At 43.1% G+C, this 21614-nt stretch overlaps 2 protein-coding genes across 5 annotated transcripts in view; one reads left to right on the top strand and one right to left on the bottom strand.

Moving 5' to 3' along the window:
* Window positions 1-11569, top strand: part of vash2 (vasohibin 2) — a 33945-nt gene extending 22376 nt beyond the window's left edge. For 2 of the 3 annotated variants that reach the window (XM_035794163.2, XM_035794162.2), the window contains exons 7-8: window positions 825-943; window positions 7306-11569. In XM_035794163.2, the coding sequence (XP_035650056.1) occupies window positions 825-943; window positions 7306-7375 (189 nt within the window). In that variant the 3' untranslated portion in view covers window positions 7376-11569. The other variant, XM_035794164.2, reaches the window with a different exon arrangement.
* Window positions 11570-14449: 2880 nt separating this feature from the next.
* On the bottom strand, window positions 14450-20923 carry angel2 (angel homolog 2 (Drosophila)). Of its 2 annotated transcripts, none has more exons than XM_035794159.2 (9): window positions 20641-20923; window positions 19363-19844; window positions 18971-19200; window positions 18646-18715; window positions 17826-18247; window positions 17387-17495; window positions 17190-17259; window positions 16488-16645; window positions 14450-16058 (listed from the first exon to the last, which is right to left on the bottom strand). In XM_035794159.2, the coding sequence occupies exons 2-9, from the start codon at window positions 19835-19837 to the stop codon at window positions 15910-15912; spliced, it is 1683 nt and encodes a 560-aa protein (XP_035650052.1). In that variant the 5' UTR covers window positions 19838-19844; window positions 20641-20923; the 3' UTR covers window positions 14450-15909. The 2 variants fall into 2 exon arrangements, with proteins under 2 accessions (XP_035650052.1, XP_035650051.1); XM_035794158.2 differs by lacking the exon at window positions 20641-20923 and adding an exon at window positions 20067-20256.
* Window positions 20924-21614: the final 691 nt, after the last annotated feature.

Below are 21614 nucleotides of genomic sequence, written 5' to 3'. Positions count from 1 at the left end.
TTCACTTGCTCAAAAACCAGTTGGGAAATTTCTGTAGAGTGTTTTCTATGCACAACTCAGACAGAGCTTGCATTTCATATAGGAGATCATTGGCTGTGCTTATAACCCTCCTCCACTTCATCACATACTGTATATCCTTACATCTATCACCAACCTTATGACTAACATCCTGCCTATGCTTTCAGCTGCATGTGGTTTCTGGAGCACGGAATATGAGCTACTTCCTGTGTGTTCATTCCAGGAATTCATGATCCCTCTCCTGTCTCTCCTCCAAATGTCGGTCAGGAGTGAGCTCTCATTAGGTTTCTACCAGGACAAGGTAACCATGAAACTCAAATTCTGCTAATCGAGTGGCGGACGTCAGTAGTATTCCAGTACAAGTCCTGCGTGTCTCTCTTAGTGTGCGTGCCTGTGAGCCAGATGGGTGCTGCGTAATTACGTTTGCAAAGGGAGTTGACTTGTGGGCTGATTGGGTTAGTGGGGTATCTTGGGAGGCTGGCTTCATTACTATCTGTTAGTCTCTTCTCCCTACATTGGCTCACAGACGACTCTTTTACACTCTTTGTCTCTGACATCCAACTGTTTCATTAAAAGTTAACGTCTTCGACTGCTCTTTTTATTGAAGTGGAACCTTTCATTTCCCCAGGACATGGCCTGCGGCAAATGGGCTCACTGAATGATGACCATGTCTGCAGCGCCTCCTCTGTAGCTTGCAGCTGTAAACAAAATCACTTAAATACTGTATCAGTGCAGTAAAAAACTGCAGCTCAAACCGTCTCTTATCATTTAGACTCCATATCTGTTATTTTTTTGTTTTCTCTCAGATCCTGAAGTCGTCAAGTGCCCAGTCTCCCATCAAAGAACGGAGCAGAGGCAAGTCTCTCTCCCCCCGCCGCCGACAGAGCAGCCCCCAAAGACGCCACATCCACCGGAGAGACAAGTCGTAAGTATCCCTGGGAATCAATCTCGAGTTATTAGCATCACTGAGACAGAAGCTGGAAGATGGAATGGCCTTTCTTAGGTAGTTTTACATTGACTCTCAACACTTCCTAACAATTAGGGAGAGTTCACATCAGGTTACTTTAAAATCTCATTTGTTTAATGTTCAATGGTCACAAATGGTAATATCTATAATACAGATCAGATTGGATATGCATGAGTGAAATGTATAATTCATAGAAATCAACTGTTGATCAACTATAAAAGCTCTCAATGCCCCATCTTGATTACTTGGCTTGATGCTATTATGTTAGAGGGAGATTAATTGGCTGGAATGTTTTACATTTTGTTTTTGTGTTAACGAGGGCTGGCACACTTTCTGAAGTTGCTGAACTCTAAGGCGTTAACAGAGTCTTTTGTTTTCTGTAGACTATTGCAGTTCTCTTCTTCTATCAACCCTCTTTCCCTGTCTTGCTTCCTGGCTAAGGAACCCAGTTCATGTAGAGTTCAGTCTATCACACTCTTGTCAGCTCCAGTTAGAGGAAACTGAGGACTAAGAAGCAGGACAAGATCAGATACTGACATTAGCTAATCTGGGTGAATTTGGAGTACGGAGTTAACTTTTAAGCACACTGGCTTCAGTGTGTAGGCGAGGGAGTGAATGTGTGCAATGTGCATGCCTATGGTATGTAGCCTACGCGTGAGTTTATACTGGGTTGATGGTCCATTCTGACAGCACAGCAGCATAATCACAGGGAAAAGTGTTTGTGTTCTGAAAGCCCCAGCCAGGCCAGCATAGTGTCTCTTATAGAAGGAATGTGTTCACTCCTATTGTCACTCACCAGCACACTGGGAGGATTCAGGAAGACCCTGCCCTAACAAAGGGACTGCTGGGATATGTGCACTGTTGAGTGGAGTTGGAAGATGTTGCCCCTCCCCACGAACCACTGATACAGAGTCAGATCTTGTCTCATCCTCTATTGGTTAAGTTTAGGAATGGGGCTAGTGTAATCCTAGATCTGTGTTGAAGGGCAACTTCTACCTCAATTCTGTGCAGAAGGCATCCTGGGATTTATGCATGGACTCTTAGGTCATTTCCCATAATTCCTCAGGGCTATGCTTAAGTCTGCTGTTGACTGAGCATGTCACACAGAGATAGACAAAGTAACTGGACTGGAAGTGTTGTCAAGGGAGTTTCTCTGACAAGATGGAGGCTCGGAGAGAAGCTCTGGAGAGTCACCTGTCTCCCACTCTCACTGATACTTTATTTAAAACCAAACTAGATTTGTTTTAGCACTCACACACACACACACACACACACACACACACACACAGTGCCCTGTTGCTGTCTTGCGAGATGAGAGCCCTCTTTTCCCATCCTCCTGGCCTGGTTTGGTCTCCTCTCAGCTGGCAGAGGGCAGGCAGAGGCTCTGGGGCTGACTCAGTGCAGCAGCTGCAGCGTCACTCAGAGAACACACACGGAGAGGAGGATCCACATGCATGAGACAGATGCCTTCTGGTAATCCCCAGCCCATCTCCGACAGAGGAGATAGGCTTGCTACTTGGTTTTTATCATAGTACCAATCATCTCAGCAACCCAAAGCCTAATGATGTAACCCACACCCCTGTTGGAATGGACACAGTGAAATGGCCAGGGGATTTCTGTCATGCCTGCATTACGGGTATGTGTGATGTGATTTGACATGATAGGAAACCTTTTATCCTTTGGCATCTGGTGTGTGTGTGTGCGTGGTTTTGTGTGTGTGCACGCTTGTTTGTGTGTGTGTGTGCATGCTTACGTACATTTATATGTGTGTATGCGTTTGTGAATGTGTGTGCGTAATCACCCCTTGAAGTGGCTTCTACACCGTAGTAATTGAGAACAATGAAGTACATTGTCTATCCTGACAAACCAAAGGAGTGGGAGGGGGCTCTTCTAAGAGAACAACAGTGACATTTAAAGAGGGGCTTCAGGCCAAGGTCTATGTGTTCAGCACTACCCCCCAATCTGACAGAGTTATTTTGGGCCTGTTCTTAGACACCCACTTCTCTGCCTGTCGCCTCCTGTGAGATGTTAATTATTGAGGAAGAGTCTTTTCCACCCCCTGATATGTCCTCGTGTCCCATGTCTTACCATGTCGCCCCCTAGGGAGCAGTGTCCCTCTGTCACAACATATTAAATAATTCCCCTCAAATCCAGACGCAACCGACATAGTCTATCCATGTTATAGAAATGTTTATCCAGCCAGCGCCTCAGAAAATGTCATCAGCAGTCAGAGTTTGTGTACAAAGAGTGGAGAGTAACTCTAACAGATCTCTGGAAGCCTGCTAATGCCCTCCCTCCATCCACTGCCTGCTCATCGAGTGGCGCCGCTCGGAAGTTTGTAGATATTGGGTTTATTTAATGGGGCGAATGTGCGCTGCCAAATAACATTGATTTGTGAAGACTGGATTTTTATTCCCACAGTGGTTTATGAACGTATTCAATCTAATTGGTTAAATGGTGAATAAAAGCTACACTGAGAGCGTGATGTATCCCTGAGTAGCTTGGAAAATCCCCTCCTGTTGTGGATGACTGGTTCAGTAGATGAACCCATACATGTGTTAGCAGTGCCGTTAAAAAGACGGAATCAGGAGGTAATGCACTCTATGCAGTTATCCAGAGCTCTGCTCAGCAGGTGGTTTCAGCTCATAGCGATCCTTCTCATACACATAGACATGTAAAAGCTGAGAGAAAGGCTGAAATGAACTTCACTTAATAGACAAAGACTTTGCAGGAGATGCAAGTTGAAGATAGAGGTGAACTAGTCTCCATGGCGATGAAGGTCTATGATGGGGTATGTATGAATATTGTATTCCTCCTTGGGATCTTCCTCTCAGGCAAAGGAAAGCAGCAGTCAGACAGGGAGACAGAATGTTCCAGGGCAGCGCTCTACTCTATCACTCTGTGTCACTGTCATCTGGCTTTATCAATTAGAGGTTTAGCCCACTCTCCAAGAAACCTTTGCTTTTGAAGGAAATACATTTTAGAGTCTCTAGACCCACCCGGTTTCTTAATATCAAATGCAAGGTAATTCTAATGGACTACAATACTGCATGTAAACCTGTTTTCGGAGAAGTTAAATATTCAGTGATGTTGTTGAGACAAGGAAAGCTAAGAGTGGTCAGACCAAGGGCCTTGTCATTGTCATTACTGTTTGTATCTCCTACTATCTTTCCTTTATAGCTGTACATTGTAGAGGCAGCCTGTACAGTAGATTGGCTGGCTGTTGTCAGTTCTGTATGGGCTGTGGTGGGTGTTGTCTATTCTGTGGTGGGCTAGGTGTTGTCTATTCTGTGGTGGGCTAGGTGTTGTCTATTCAAATCAAATTGTATTAGTCACATGCGCCGGATACAACAGGTGTAGAGCTTACAGTGAAATGACTTACGAGCCCCTAACCAACAATGCAGTTAAAAAAAAAATATGAATAAGAATAAGAAATAAAAGTTGTAAAGAAATAAAAGAGCAGCAGTAAAATATCAGTAGCGAGAGTATATACAGGGGGGTACCGGTACAGAGTCAATGTGCGGGGACACCGGTTAGTTGCGGTGTCGTCTGTTCTGCGGTGGGACGGGTGTCGTCTGTTCTGCGGTGGGACGGGTGTCGTCTGTTCTGCGGTGGGACGGGTGTCGTCTGTTCTGCGGTGGGATGGGTGTCGTCTGTTCTGTGGGGACGGGGGTCGTCTGTTCTGCGGGGTACGGGGGTCGTCTGTTCTGCGGGGGACGGGTGTTGTCTGTGCTGCGGTGGGGCGGGTGTCGTCTGTTCTGCGGGGGACGGGTGTCGTCTGTTCTGCGGTGGACGGGGGTCATCTGTTCTGCGGGGGACGGGTGTCGTCTGTGCTGCGGTGGGGCGGGTGTCGTCTGTTCTGCGGTGGGACGGGTCAAATCAAATTTATTTGTCACATACACATGGTTAGCAGATGTTAATGCGAGTGTAGCGAAATGCTTGTGCTTCTAGTTCCAACAATGCAGTAATAACCAGCGAGTAATCTCACCTAACAATTCCAAAACTACTACCTTATACACACAAGTGTAAAGGGATAAAGAATATGTACATAAAGATATATGAATGAGTGATGGTACAGAATGGCATAGGCAAGATGCAGTAGATGGTATCGAGTACAGTATATACATATGAGATGAGTAATGTAGGGTATGTAAACAAAGTGGCATAGTTTAAAGTGGCTAGTGATACATGTATTACATAAAGATGCAGTAGATGATATAGAGTACAGTATATACATATACATATGAGATGAGTAATGTAGGGTATGTAAACATTACATTAAGTAGCATTGTTTAAAGTGGCTAGTGATATATTTTACATCAATTTCCATCAATTCCCATTATTAAAATGGCTGGAGTTGAGTCAGTGTGTTGGCAGCAGTCACTCAATGTTAGTGGTGGCTGTTTAACAGTCTGATGGCCTTCAGATAGAAGCTGTTTTTCAGTCTCCCTGCTTTGATGCACCTGTACTGACCTCGCCTTCTGGATGATATCAGGGTGAACAGGCAGTGGCTCGGGTGGTTGTTGTCCTTGATGATCTTTATGGCCTTCCTGTGACATTGGGTGGTGAGCTGGGTGTTGTCTATTCTGTAGCGTGCTGGTGTTGCCAGTTCTATAATTGGCTGGGTGTCTGTTCTGTAGTGGGCTGGGCTGGCTGCTGGGTGGTGACTGCTGTGTCTGTCCTTGTGCTGCTCCTCTCCTCTCCTCTCCTCTCCTCTCCTCTCCTCTCCTCTTCTCTCCTCTCCTCTATTATTCTTTAACAAAGCTCTTTGTTCAACAGTGTGTAATCAGCTGTGAAAGCCATGCATAGGCTGTGATCCTTACAGGGGCTCAATCAACACAGTTGTAATTGTTTTGATCAGCACTGAAACAAAGAGTACCAACAGGTAATTTGTGCCCTCCTAGAGGACTTGGTGAAGTCTACTGGCTTTAGTCTGAATAGCTAAGCAGAGTGGTGTTTCTCTGTGTTGAGAAATGATGTTCATTCCGTGGCCTGTGGTGAAGGATGGGCTGTTAACCAGAGCTGCTTGGAAGCCACTGTGTGAGAATGGTGTACTCAGAGAAAGTTGACGCCTTTCTGGCTGACTGATCGACTGACTGGGTGTGCTGGGTGCTGAAATCCTGGGCTCTGTGCTCCCCCTCTCCCTGGAAGACAGAATGCTGTTGATCAGATCACCAGGGGAGGGAGTAGGTGTGCTGTCCAAGGCACTGAGGAAGTAGTCTTAGATACACATATACCAGCATACACACACACGCACACGCTTATACCGCCCGCATTGTTGGACTGGTTTGATGTTGAGATGAGTTCTTCTCTCGCTCTCTCTGGCAGAGGGAGCTGGGGGAGATGGAAATCAATGGGAAAGGATGGTGAGCAGGAAATGCACTCTGAGGGAGGGAATGTAGTGAGAGAAGCACAGGCAGGAGAAGTGCTTTCAGGGCTTCATGTCAAGCAGAATATTGAACACCGAAGACATTCGAAGGGAAATGGGAAACCTTTGTTACTTTGGAGAGAGCTTATTTATGAATGTCTAACCCATAAGCCTCTTTAGAAATACCTCTTCTCTTTGATCTCTGGACTGAAAAGTATTTTTGTCAGAGGGAAGGTGCTGTGCGTGTGGTTATTTAGGGCTTGAGAATGCAGGTGTGTGTGTCTGTGTGTAAGCATGATAGCAGTGACAGGGGAAGTGGAGCAGTGCGGGGCTGAGCTGACGGGACACCACCATCACAAAGCAGGATTAAAAAGAGATGACTGGCTGACTGAGACTACCCCGCTGCTTCACACTTCAGACCCTTCTCTTCTTTCTCTCTCCCTCTCTACTCCCTTTCTATCTGCCCTCTGCCTCTCTTTATTCCACTCCATCTTCCTCCATGAAGTTATTGAGTGGGTCAGAGGTGTCTAATACTGTAATCACTTCAATGTGAAGTTATTGAGTGGGTCAGAGGTGTCCACTACTGTAATCACTTCAATGTGAAGTTATTGAGTGGGTCAGAGGTGTCCAATACTGTAATCACTTCAATAGGAAGTTATTGAGTTGGTCAGAGGTGTCCAATACTGTAATCACTTCAATATGAAGTTAAGTGTCCACTACTGGTCAGTTATTGAGTGTGTCTGAGGTGTCCAATACTGTAATCACTTCAATATGAAGTTATTGAGTGGTGTCAATACTGTAATCACTCTGAAGTTAAGTGGGTCTCTCTCTCTCTCTCTCTCTCTCTCTCTCTCTCTCTCTCTCTCTCTCTCTCTATCTATCTATCTATCTATCTATCTATCTATCTATCTATCTATCTATCTATCTATCTATCTATCTATCTATCTATTAGTCCTGCGGCTCTGGATCGAAAGCCTGCAGAACTCAGCACTTTGACCGACGGCTACCAGATCCGCATCTGAGACTCCTTGGAACTGGACTGCATTCTCCTGGTCTCCACTCTGACCACCCAGTCCGCCTCACACACCCTCAAATATGTTCACCTGACATTGTGTATATCATAATTATAAAGTATTTATAGGGTTTTGCCAGCAGCCTCTTCTGTAGGGTGAATATGATGACATTATGCTAAACTTTAGGCAGACATCCAGTAGGAACACATACATTGAATATATCAAATGTATATATTTCCTGTCCTTCATGACCAGACGAACAAAAGCCTGAACAAGAGGTGTTTCATTATACACCTCCACACATGCATTAGCCACATGCATTAGCCACATGCATTAGCCACATACATTAGCCACATACATTAGCCACATACATTAGCCACATACATTTGCATACATTTGCATACATATATATTATGTTTTTAAGGAAGGACTGATGCCTAAATTGCATGAAGACATCATATCAAGACCTCTCATGCGTTTAGAGAAGTACAGAAGTATGTATGTTTTTTAAAAATCTGTTTTTGTATAGCCTGTGTGCTTTTGTGTAGGAGAGCAACAGTCACATTTCATTTACTTTTACAATGTGAAGATTCATTTTTAAAAACAGAGTCTGTGGGTTAAAAAAATAGCCGACAGTATGCTGACGTTATGTAAAAAGGATCCAATAGTGTGACTGATCATCTATTCTTTTTTCAATATAATTAATATATAGACTGAAAGGTTGTTGTAATGCCTAAATCTGTAGAGGATGTTAAGTAGTTATCTGCTGGGCTGAGCTGTAGTCCGTTTGATGATGTGGGAAGTGAAAGGGTGAGGGGAGAAAGAGAGAGAAGAGTTGGAGGAAACAGGAGGTACTGTAGGCAGGCTTGAGGTGAGGGGAACAGAGAGGTGCCAAAGACCAGGGCAGTCAAGCAGAGAGCCTGCTGAGTACTCTGCTAAACCCCAGCCCTGACACTGACTCTCGGTTAGATTATCCCCCCTGTCTCTGTCTCTATAGACCCTCCTCTCTCACAGATACAGTGCTGGGCCCGGTTTCCCAAAAGCATTTTAAGGCTAAGTTCAACATTAGAACCATCGCTTAAGATGCTTTTGGGAAACCTGGCCCAGATCAATTAATCTTTTAAGGAAATCAAAGCTTGTGACAATGATGCTTTGGAGTTTAGCCAGAACATTACCTTTTTAATCCCAAGAGAATTTGACCGTAACATGTTGCTTCAAATGTCAACTCTGTTACACCTCAGCATACAGACATATACGAAAACATGTCTGATAATATTATGTAGCTCCTAACCTGAGGCCTTTCTGGATCCTATCACAGAATCTTGAAGTTAAGAATGCAAATACTGAACTGAACACCACAAGACAGACATGTCAGTCAAATCAAGGCTTCTATGCCATCTCAACTGCCATGATGCGGTGTTGAAGACTGTTTCCATTTTTTTTGTAGTATTCAAAAGTCATCAGATATCCAGGAGGGTGCCAACTGAACAATAAGACATTTTATAGCTTTTGGTTAAACAAGCTATGCACATCAAATGGAAATGATAAATCATTGTATGTCTTCCTCAATCTAAATAGTTTCGAGATCGCAGCAGAATTGAAATCCAGTCTCATTTTCTTGAATCCTGAACGAGCTGAGAACATATCAGTTCTTATGTTTCTAATTAACATTTTTTATTCTAACGATCAAATTGTGAATGGTGCTGCTAGTCTGACAGTATACCATCAAGGCCAACACTATTGGCACCAGCCGTCTGAAAGACTATAAGCACAAAATAACCACACTATTGGCACCAGCCGTCTGAAAGACTATAAGCACAAAATAACCAGCTTAATATACATGGCCAAAAGTATATGTATTGGTGAATTCGGCGGTTTCAGTCACACCCATTGCTGACAGGTGTATAAATCGAGCACACGGCCATGCAATCTCCATAGACAAAGATTGGCAGTAGAATGGCCAATACTGAAGAGCTCAGTGACTTCAATGTGGCACTGTCATAGGATGCCACCTTTCCAACAAGACAGTTTATCAAATTTCTGCCGTGCTAGTGCTGCCCGGTCAACTGTAAGTGCTGTTATTGGGAAGTGGAAATGTGCTGAAGCGCGTACAACGTGAAAGTCGTCTGTCCTCGGTTGCAACACTCACTACCGAGTTCCAAACTGACTCTGGACGAGGCATACAGTATACAATGACATTCTAGACGATTCTATGCTTCCAACTTTGTGGCAACAGTTTGGGGAAGCCCCATGACTGTTTCAGCATGACAAAGCACAAAGCGAGGTCCATACAGAAATGGTTTGTCGGTGTGGAAGAACTTAACTGGCCTACACAGAGCCCTGACCTCAAACCCATCGAACACCTTGTGGATGAATTGGAACGCCGACTGCGAGCCAGGCCTAATCGCCCAACATCAGTGCCGACCTCACTAATGCTCTTGTGGCTGAATGGAAGCAAGTCCCCGCAGCAATGTTCCAACATCTGACGGAAAGCGTTCCCAGAAGAGTGGAGGCTGTTAATAGCAACAAAGGGGGACCAACCTCATAGTAATCGCCGTGATTTTGGAATGAGATGTTTTGACGATCAGGTGTCCACATACTTTTGGCCATGTAGTGTATGACTTTGGTTTTACAATCCTCTATAGAAGCACAATGTGCTTCACTTTTACACAATACAATCGTTTGTCTAATCTATACAGGCTAGGTTAACATTCTTACTGTTAAACACTGCCGTTTATAGAAAAAGAAAATGACTGGGCTCTTTTCAATATGCATTGCGGAAGTTCAGCTTTACAGCGTGATTGAAATTTGAAGGCAATGTCAGCTTTAGTGGAGACTGCATTTACCGTACCCACTGCATATCTAACGCTTCAGCTTTCCAGATTGATTAGAACCCTTACTGGGAGGAAAGACTGCTTTCACTGCTGCAAATCTGGGAACTGAAAGATAATACTCTTAAGTGATGTAGCTAAATTAGAGTTGTGCTCTTAACTGTTTAGTGTTGAGCTAAATTGTGTTGTGGCTGAGTTATATTGGTGATTATTCGCTGTTTCTTGAACACATCTGTTACTGAGTGCAGTGTTTAATCGTGCTGGTTGTTGTTTTTATGACGTGGTGAAAACACTTTGTTGTGATGATGATGATGATGATGATGATATATTCTTTGGACGAGGTGTGATTTTTAAAGAAGCACACCACATTGTAGCAGTATCATTTTTCAAAGGTCTTGCTATGTTTGTGCTGTTTGACCACTGAATAGGCATGAACAATTAAGTACCATCCAATGGGATAATGGTTAAAGAAAAACAGTACCACTCATGACTGTAGATTTATTTTATCCATTTTGTATTTACCAAATGGTGTTTAAAAAAAGAAAAACAGAATCAAGTTATCTGAATAACTGCACAATATGAGTAACCTAAATGGGAATGTACTAGGACTCTGGGTGTTAAGAGTGTTCTCTTGGCCTCTTCTCGTAAATGGGAACGTACTGGGACTCTGGGTGTTAAGAGTGTTCTCTTGGCCTCTTCTCGTAAATGGGAACGTACTAGGACTCTGGGTGTTAAGAGTGTTCTCTTGGCCTCTTCTCGTAAATGGGAATGTACTAGGACTCTGGGTGTTAAGAGTGTTCCCTTGGCCTCTTTCGTAAATGGGAACGTACTAGGACTCTGGGTGTTAAGAGTGTTCTCTTGGCCTCTTCTCGTAAATGGGAACGTACTGGGACTCTGGGTGTTAAGAGTGTTCTCTTGGCCTCTTCTCGTAAATGGGAACGTACTAGGACTCTGGGTGTTAAGAGTGTTCTCTTGGCCTCTTCTCGTAAATGGGAATGTACTAAGGCCTCTGAGTGTTAAGAGTGTTCTTTTTTATACTCATGCCACTGGTGCTGCCAGTTGGCTGGTGTTATTCTCATATCTTCCTGGAAAGGGCTGATCTATTTGTCCCATTGGCTGAAAAGGAAAAGTATTGATGGTAGATCAATAGCAGAACAAATGGTAGCATTTCTTACAGCACCACTATTCTATTGAAATGAGACTTTCGAATCCGCCCCTGGTGTTCTCCATGTATGATGATGATGTATGATGATTTATTTTGACCGCTGGTGGAAGATAATGTCCTCCCAACTCCTACTGTTACACTGATCAGTTGACAATGGTTTTTATCAACTCTACCATGTGTTGTAATAAAAAATGATTTATGTTTCTATTTGGTCTTTGCTGTAATTTCTTACTCAACAGGTAGGACAGATAATAGGTTCTTCATGGGGCACAGGCATAATGGATGTACAATTATGGTATTCAACCAAATCATTCCAGATTTGAATACATCACACAACTAGACCAGGTAGATTTGACCCCATCGGAGTAAATATAAATGAATAATGTCATAACATTCCCTAGTAGGCTATGGTCTTACTAGTTCTTTGGGATAGTGCTGTACTGATATCGCTCTGTTTATAGTCCGGTAGAGGATTCCATATCTCTATTAATCTGTTTTACAGCAGCTGTGACATGCAACGACACAGAGAGCAGATTTATACTGAACAAAAATATAAACGCAACATGCAACAATTTCAAAGATATTACTGGGTTACAGTTCATATGAGGAAATCAGTCAATTGAAATAAATGGATTTCACATGACTGGAAATACAGATATGCAACTGTTGGTCAAAGATATCTTACAAAAAATGGGCCTCTGGATCTCTTCACGGTATTTCCATGCATTCAAATTGCCATCAATAAAATGCTATTGTGTTTGTTGTCTGTAGCGTATTCCTGCCCATAAAATAACCCCACCACCACCATGGGTCACTGTTCACATGATGCCATACATGTGGTCTGCGGTTGTGAGGATGGTTGGACGTACTGCCAAATTCTCTAAAATGACATTGGAGGCGGTTTATGGTAGAGAAATGAACATTAAATTATCTGGCAATAGCTCTTGTAGACATTCCTGCAGTCAGCATGCCAATTGCAGGCTCACTCATAACTTGAGACATCTGTGGCGCATTGTGTTGTGTGAACTTTTAGTGGCCTTTATTGTCCTCAGCACAAGGTGCACCTGTGTAATGATCATGCTGTTTAATCAGCTTCTTGATATGGCACACCTGTCAGGTGGATGGATTATCTTGGTGAATGAGAAATGCTCACTAACAGGGACGTAAACAAATTTGTGCAAAAAGTAATCTTTTTGTGGGTATGGGAACATTTCTGGGATCTTTTATTCAGCTCATGAAACATGGGAGCAACACTTTACATGTTGCGTTTATATTGTTGTTCAGTGTATAAAATGAATCCCTCTTTTCTCATCTCTCAAGCAGCTCAGGGAATGCCTCCCTCTCTCTAAACTCAGAAACTAGATTTCAAAAAGTTCTCACCTTGTTTACTATCCCTCATTCCAACTGATCTAAATTACACAATAGGCAATAACTAACAGGAAATTAGGGTAAAGGACAAGAGCTAAGGAAAGGAAGCATCTTCAAAGTATTGGGATTCATCCAATATCTAAGCAAGACCCCCAATGAGGCTGGATCTCACCAACCATCAAATGATAAGCCTGTAAACGCTCTCATCCCAGAAAGCAGCAGTAGCAGCAGAGACTTTGCAGATGTCAGCAGAACATCACTTAACTCTAAGACCAGAGACTCGAGTCCTAATGGCTTTCATTCACACCATCAGCCAGACATGTCAGCCAGGAGTAGGTGGTGAGGAACCAAATGAAATGAATACTTTTGGCACACAAAAAAGACAAAAGTCAAGAACAGCATCATTTTAGAGATTCAAATTTAAAATGAGTCAAAGGAGATGCAATAAATCAAGTCCAGAGAACGTATTTGAATGAGACGTGTGTATGAAGGGGCTCATCTTTTTATTTACAACCGTTGGCATGTCACTGGCAAGGCATCATAGGCTAATTCAATTTGGCTTCAGACTCTATCGAGAATGTGAGAAATGTCAAAACAGAAGCAGGGCCAATTAGTGAAACAAGACGAACCACTTGATATTCACTACATCTAATTCAATGGTCCTCACAGCAGCGGTTTGTGTGCTTGAGAATGGCAGTTTATAGCACTAATGTTGCCATTATATAAGGCAACCAAAATAATACACATTAGAGAGCTGATTCTATGCCTATAAGGAAATCCAAATTCAATGTCCTTAAACTCTGACTTAGTTTCGGTCTAAAGAAAAAGATTGATGTGCAATATTGGGAAGAGGCTTGAGGAATCTGCAGTGTGGTCTTAGAGAAGTGTGTAGAATATTAAAAACACAAATACATGTTGAGAGAAGTTGTCGTGTCAGGGACTGACTCCAATAGTTCCTCATCTAAAGGCAGAGATGGCTGTTCTTATCAATGAGCTGTTCATACTCCCAAGGTTCTGCACCCTCGGTTCACCTTCATTCCTCTCCAGGGGACTCGTTTATCAAAGGTGCGTGCACGCTAAAAAAGGTGTGCCTATCTCTAAGCCTATCTCAAACCATGTGTGCACACAACTTCTAGAAGCTTGATCAACTGTGTTGCAAGCAAATTGTTCGTTTGAGGGAAATGGGAGGTGTTTGAGCCACACCTCTATAGAAATGTGATCAAATTTGCCATTGCACTTTCTTTTAGGAACTATTAAGGCCCAATTACATCTCCAAATCATACAGCAAATTAGGGCACTTTTCTTAGCATAAAAGATGAATGGTGTGCGTTGTCCGGGCGGGGTTGTATCGTTCACGACAGCACAAATAAAATATGGCTGTGATTTATCAATGAAGACATCAATGTTGCAAATCCCAGAATCTCCATGTACCCCAGAATTGAGTATGAAATTGACACAGTTGATAAATGAGGCCCCAAGTGAGAAAGATACATTTTCTCTGATCATCTCGCCGTGCTTCTACATCTGCATCGCTTGCCGTTTGGGGGTTTAGGCTGGATTTCTGTACGGCACTTGGGACATCGGGTGACGTAAAAAGGGCTTCATTAATACATTTGACTGATTGATTCTCTGTCCACCAGTGTGCCGTAATCTCTGAGAGGTACTGTTCATACAATGCCTGGAACTCATTCAATGTAATGTGGCATTATTACAGAGAGCTGAACAGGTACAGTGTGTCTTTAATTGCAGGTCTATTATTGTGTTACATGCGGTACAATAGCTGTGACGAACATAGGCTTCATTTTCAACACTAACATTTGATTTGATTAGGATTTCCTTTAGCCCAAAGGCTAGTCTTCCAAGAGTCCTTAAGAAATGTAAAAACATCCAGAAATGAGAAAAACAAAAGCAAAGTAAAAGCACAAAGATCCACATTCCCATTACGAGTTACACCCCGCAGCCTGTGTGCATATATGAATTGAAATACAACATAGCATAGTGTTACAATAACCTCAGACCGACTCTAGTTGTTCAAGATATTTTATGAATTAATCTCGTAAAACAACTATTTGGCAAGTTTTTTAAAACTTTCTGCCAAGGAGTTCCGGACTTCACTGCTCTGAAACCAAAAGCTATTTTGCCCTGCTCTAATTTGGGTTTTGGTGGTCTTGGTTCTGCTCTATGTGTTTACGTCTTTGACCATATCCATTTATATAGTGGTTGGTCTACCAGAGTGGTGAATTTCATGAAAAAGGCTCTTACATTACTCCAGACGACAGAGGAGTAGTTCATTTGACAATGGATGATTTTCTTTATTTAAACAGGCAAGCAATTTGTGCACCGCCCTATGGTACTCACAATCACGGCCGGTTGTGATACAGGAATCGAACCAGGGTCTGTAGTGACGCCTCAAGCACCGAGATGCAGTGCTTTAGACCGCTGCTCCACTCTGGAGCCCGATGATAGCTTGTGAGATTTATTTGAGAATTTGCTCTGGCATATATTTTGCAATCGTTCTGAGATTACAGGAGGTGCCGATGATTTTGTTGCAGAGCTGTGAAATGTGTGATGACAAAGAGACTGTTGTCTAACAGTACACTTAACAGCCTAGTCTATAAAACCTCTTGTATGGTGTCCCGCCAGCTACAAGGTAGCTTCTTCCTTCTCTTCGTATATATATTTATACTTCCTTGGTAAGTACTTTGCATTCATTTGTGCTAATTATCAAACCCAATAGTACTGTATGTATGACATAATTAAGATATATATATATATATATTTTTTTTAATGAATTTATCAACATTTATAAAATCATTCAAATCTAAAAATGTCTATTTTCATATCTTCAACCAATGTAAAAATAACACAAAAAAGTTAAAATGTGTAAACATCTTGATGCAGTAGCCTAGATCTACACACGAGAGTCAGGCCACTGCAAAGCTCCATCAATAATGTCTTTGAAATTAAAGTTCAACATCTACCAGTGTCAGTGTTTGTACCTTTCCAACATTTCCAGGGGATATGAGATCATGAGAGATGAGAGACAAAAGCCATGGTGAGCTTGTGTACAATTGGTGTTTGGCTGCTGGTGAGCGGTATGGATGGATTTATGGGTCTCTCCAGGACTTTGACCCCCAGTTCTGTCCAAGGCGCTAACCCCTGAACCCTAACATCCAGCCTCAGGGGCAGAGGCGGAAGCAGGCCAGTATGGGCAGGTGGTCGGAGGAGTTGTGCTCATTGGGCAGCCCGTTGACGGCCTCCAGGTCTGTCTGTCCCACCAGGGCCAGTCTGGCCAGCAGCTGCAGCCCTTGTCTTGGCAATGGACCCTCTGGGAGGAAAACAGACATGGCTAAAGGGATACTTAGCATGATAGCAGATACCCATAAGACTTCCAGTCATCGCGCTAACACTAGTTAGTTTTGTAAGCTAATGCTAACTAACTTCCTTAATACTGGAGACATAAAAATGGTATCCACTAGTTCATCTGACTATGGGGAAGTAGATAAAGGGCCTCTTTGCTAAAATCCCCAAGTATCCTTTAATTCCCTGAGTTTTTCCAGATGCGATCTTGATCAGGGAAAATGTAGTCATAGTTCCATAATGCTGCAGCATCTACAGAAGTCACATTGCAGGACCCATCTTATTATAAACAACATTGATTATCAGATGCCACCCTGTTCCAAAACCTGTGTAACAATCAACAAATCCTATGTGATGTATATAGTGTGTGTGATGTTATGTGGTATACTGTGTGTACCTGGCTGAGTGGAAATGTCCCCAGTTCCTGCAGAGTAAAAGATGTAGTCCACAGTGATGGCTGTCCTGGAGTGACAGGTGGTGATCTCAGGCCTGCTGTCCCCTGTCAGGTAGTGGGAGTAAGCTGACGTCAGCCTCAGACTGTGCTCTATACTGGGTCTGGACATGGGGAGAGACAGTCACACAGGGCACTGGCGTCACTTCAACCGCTAATTAAGACAGACAGTTGCTGCTTGTAGTTCGGACTACACTGGACAAACAACAAATCATCCAGACATTTCTCCCTATGAGCAGTTCCACTTGCTTCAAATTAACATTGTAGGGGAATGATGTAGCTAACTGCTGTCTCCTCCATTCTCCAAGGCATGCAAACGAGAGAGCGAGAGAAGGGGGGAGAAGGTGAGAGACGGGGAGACAGAGGTGGGAAAGAAAAATCAGCCTCGGCTGTCAGATGTGCAGACGCCAGTCAAAACAGATTACAGTGCTGTTGAACGGCAGAGACTCAACTGTTTGAAAAGCATTAATATTGAAGGCTGTTAGTCAGAGGAACTCCTGGTGTAGCACCTCTGACAGGATCAGATCTCTTACAGTTACGTGAACAGAATTAAGAACTAACTGACTGTAAAACAGCAGAGACTGGAGAAATCAAACTGTCTCAACTAAATGATTATTTAACCCAGAAATCCAACCGGAGATAACGGACCTGTTCATAGCTGCCATAGGTGGTGCGGCAAAGTCCTGCACAGACAGGTTAGTGATTCCCCTGTCGACATCTGGGAGGAAAGAAGAGTATTAACGTCATATGCAGATCAGAAGAAAGAAAGGTGCATTTCCTCAGTGTTGGTAACGGCCAGAGGCCCTTCACTGAGCCAGTGTGGTGGATGGACTGTGATAGGTCACCTGTAGGGGCAGTCGCATACTGGCACTGCTGGGTGACGCCCAGGCTAAGGGGCCAAATGGGCACGGTCAGGATCCGCTGGCCTCTGGGATTCTCCTCCTGCCCTGACACCTGCACACACACGGTTGCTTTAAGATAAAGTTCACTCAGTTTTGTCTAGCGCAGTAAATCAACTTGCTGTACACTAATGTGGTTATTTGGTGGTAAGCACAAATATCATACTGAACGGGCATTCAAACCGGGTTGAAAATGAATGAGAAATACTAGAGCATGTCTGACAGAGAAGAGCGCAAGGAACATTTCATAGCAGCTCACATTTTATAGCAGCTCTCTTTGAACAGTATTTTCCCTCTGCAGTAATCAGCTTCAAAGCCACTGAGCTTCTTATCTCACTGCAGAAAGTGACAGAAAGAGGCTGGGTGTGTAGATGATGGCCCTCACCTTGCCTATGGGAATACCATCGTACTCCAGCCTGCTCTCCCTAACAAAGGTGTACAGGGGAGACCAGGGCACAGAGTTAAAGTCCCCACAGAGGATGATGGGACAGGAGCTGCCGTCAGGGAGGCGGGACACTGTACTGATCTCTGCCAGCAGCATGGCCAACTGGGCCAGCTTAATGTCCCCGCGCCGGGGGTTGTACAGGAGGTGTGTATTGGCCACACAAACGCAGTCCTCCGGCCTGGAGGATCCCGTGGGGCGCAGTAACAGCACCAGGCCCACGTTATCCCGGTCTAGCAGGGGGATGCCCCGGCGGAAGTACTCCACTGGGTGACTGGACAGCAGGGAGAAGCGGTCCTTCTTATAGACCACGGCACAGCCGTCAGGCTTCCTGCCTGTCCTCCTCTTGTACTCACACTGGTAACCTGGGGAAAGAAATGAGAAATAAATCACTACATCAAAGAAAATAGGACACATTTCTCATAAACTGTGATGAATTTTTAAAAAGATTTTAATGTTTTTTAATTATTGAAAGAGGAAATATGTTTTGGAATACCTGAAGCGCTGGTGCTACTTAATTTTCTTCAGCAAAACTAAGTGGTTTGAGAAAATATTAATTATCTATGCCCGTGGCTCCCTCTAGTGGTCTATCATATGTAACCTCCAAAGGCAATATCACTTGCAGTATTGTTGTATTATTTGACAGGCTTTCAAATTTCAATAGGCAGAGCTACAGCTCTGTTGACTAAGAATAGACTTAGTAAACAAAACAATATGGGCACCACCGAATACAAAACAGTAAGGGACCAACAGGGTGAATTACCTAATGCTTCTAGAGAGGGTTTGATCTGTTTTTCATAGTGGTCCTCTTGAACCTCCTGCAGACACATTATCTATAGAGACAAAGTTTGACTTCATTTCACAGTACACATCTAACATTAAAACAATCGGTGTCATCACTACTTTGACTTGCTCTAAGGGAAACAGACTTAAACTAGTCAAAACAGGGCCACTATGTTGTGTTTTCTGTTCTTTGTGATGATAATCAATGTTGGTAAATCTGAATCGATCACAAGCCAATAGATCATGTAAATGGTGGGAGATACTTTCTTGTACCATCAGTAATGATTCATAAACAATTCACTTACATCTGCGTTGTGCTCTTTGAGCTCTTTCAGGATGTTGGAGAGCCTGTGATTCCAGTTGAGGATGGAGGAGCTACAGTGTTTGTACAGGTAGTTATTGTCATGTAGTAGGTCCTGGGAGAGGATGTTATACGACATTACAGAGAACTCAAAGGGTGGATCTCGCCTCTCACCACCAGACTGGGGTCTGGACTTATAGCAGTGTGAAAAGTCCTCCCATTGTCTTTTCAGCTCTGGAAAAGCACAAACAGCACAAAACAATACGGTTAGAAAGTTAATGACACTGCTTGACATGGCCCATATTGGACTAAACCTAATCCACCTCAGGTTCATTCCAGATCAAAGAATAACGGTGTTCTCAAGAAAAGCGGCAGTTTTTGAAACTTAAGTATTACCCAATGCCTGTCTTGGCGGACTTGTCCCAGGAGGCGGTGGTTTTCCGTCTTTGAACCAGCAGTTGGGGCTGGTTGTGGCACTGCGAGCCTGTCTTGGTGTGTACTCTCGTTTGGGGGAGCCCTTGGATCTATCCCCTGGAGCCCCCTCCTCTGAACTCCTCCTCCGCTTGTATGGAGGCTCCTTGTCTGAGCACTCCATCAGTCCAAGGTGGAAGTGTCGATGAGGAAAACCGTGAAAAGGGAACCCTGGTGGGAGGTGTTGTTTGGACTGTAGTCTTGCCCAGTTGGTGTTATGGGTATCTTGAGGTTGGAAGGCCCCTGAGAGGTGCCTGGTGGGATGGGAGAGTTGAGGTGGAGGGGGCACACCCGGCCGACATGGATAACTGGGGAAATGTACGTTCCTCCAGCCGCCCAATGGGGCCTGAGTTGGGGGTAACCAGTGAGAGCCAAACGCGGTCAAGTGTCGAGAAAACATGGGTTGACTGCGGGAGAGAAATTATATGCACTCAGATCAAGCAAGCAGCAATGCATAGCGTTTTCTTTACAAAATCATATCCTGTCATTCAATAGCATCCTGTCATTCAATAGCAAGGATTTGCATAGGCTAACGAACTACCTTACCTGTGTTAGTGATTATGACCAGCAAGATAGTTAGCATAATCACAATAGCTCTTTAGTTGTCTGAAATGAGCGTTACAACTTACTTTTGTTGGGCGTTTGGATAGACATGGTTTAGGTTTTGATGTCGAGACATGGAATATTATATATATATCTGCAAACATCACAGTGTATTCTACAACACAGCGAACAAGTGTTTCTGCCCAAAACAAATCTGAATCTAGTGCTTCAGCGAATTTCAGTAGGCCATCTTCGAGTCCTCAAATTATGACGTATGTAAACATGACGCAATAATAAAGCGCTACATTCATTGTCATGGGATATGTAGTGTTTGTCATTATCAATCTCCAATCCAACAGAATAAAATGTTCCGGAAAAAACTACATCTACCATTATGTTCCAATACGATGCAGACAAAAATGTCATAACGGAGGACATCGAAAACTCAACAAATGTCACTTTCAAATTGTAAAGAATTCAGTCGACTATACAATTATATTATTGGACAGATTTCAGAGCAACTAATCGTAATTGATTAGCAAAATATGCTCGACAAAGACTAGTTTATTTAGAAAATGTCTTACCCAAATAACAAGGGCACTAGATAGCTATTGCTAACATTACACCGGCCGGTATATCTGATAGCGTGACATAACATACCTGCGAATGATCGTTTACCCATAGAAGTTAGCCAGGCATTTTCCTTTGAGTGAGTGGTTATTAGGCTATTTATTCTCAAATCCTTCCCTTTAAGCCGTGTTGCGGTCAACACCTCTTGACGTTCGTCTGTCTTTGTAAATCCATTGATATGCGGTACATTGTGGTCTATTCCTCACTGTGCTGATATGTCGCTGCACTGCACTGGGAGATGCTGGTAATGCCGACCGAGCTGCCAGTGCTGTGCTGGAAACAGTAGCATCATACAATATTTATGTAGTTGAATAATTGAAGAACATTTATACTAATTATACTGAAACTGTAATTCATCAGGTAAGGAAGGGGCCATTCCACCTTCACCATTATAAAATGTTATCAATATTCTTACATAGTTTACATGTATCACTGACGAACACAAAAATAATAACAAATGTTCTGCATTTCTTTTATTTCCAGGTTTGACATCTCAGCACTGCCTATTACAGTCTGTGTGTGTGTGTCTCTGTGTGTTTTCAGGATCATAGACATTTTGTGTAAAGATCATCTCCATTTCAATGAAAAAGAAATGGGAATCATTAAATGTTTTTCACAAATCCTAAATTAGGATATAAAAATATTGTCATTTGACATGTGCATTCAATTTGCTGTCACAAATTCCACCATAGCTGCAAACCATCCCATATTAGATCACCATTGAAATGTCATTACGAAGACAGGATTTCTACATTTGAAGTAGCAGTTAGAAGAATAGTTGTGAGTGACAGACCACGTGTGTTTCAATGACAACAGCAATGAAAAATTGTGTTCCTTGTATTTCCATCTACAGTATATTAGCCCACAATACATGACTTCAGCCCTGCTGAGTAGTGGTGTAAAGTACTTAAATAAAAATACCTTAAAGTCCTACTTAAGTCGTTTTTTGGGGGGTATCTGTACTTTACTTTACTATTTATATTTTGGACAACTTTTACTTTGAC

The sequence above is a fragment of the Oncorhynchus keta genome, chromosome 19 (genome assembly GCF_023373465.1).
Source record: "Oncorhynchus keta strain PuntledgeMale-10-30-2019 chromosome 19, Oket_V2, whole genome shotgun sequence".
NCBI lineage: Eukaryota > Metazoa > Chordata > Actinopteri > Salmoniformes > Salmonidae > Oncorhynchus > Oncorhynchus keta.
This window is presented reverse-complemented; position numbering and strand designations above follow the sequence as displayed.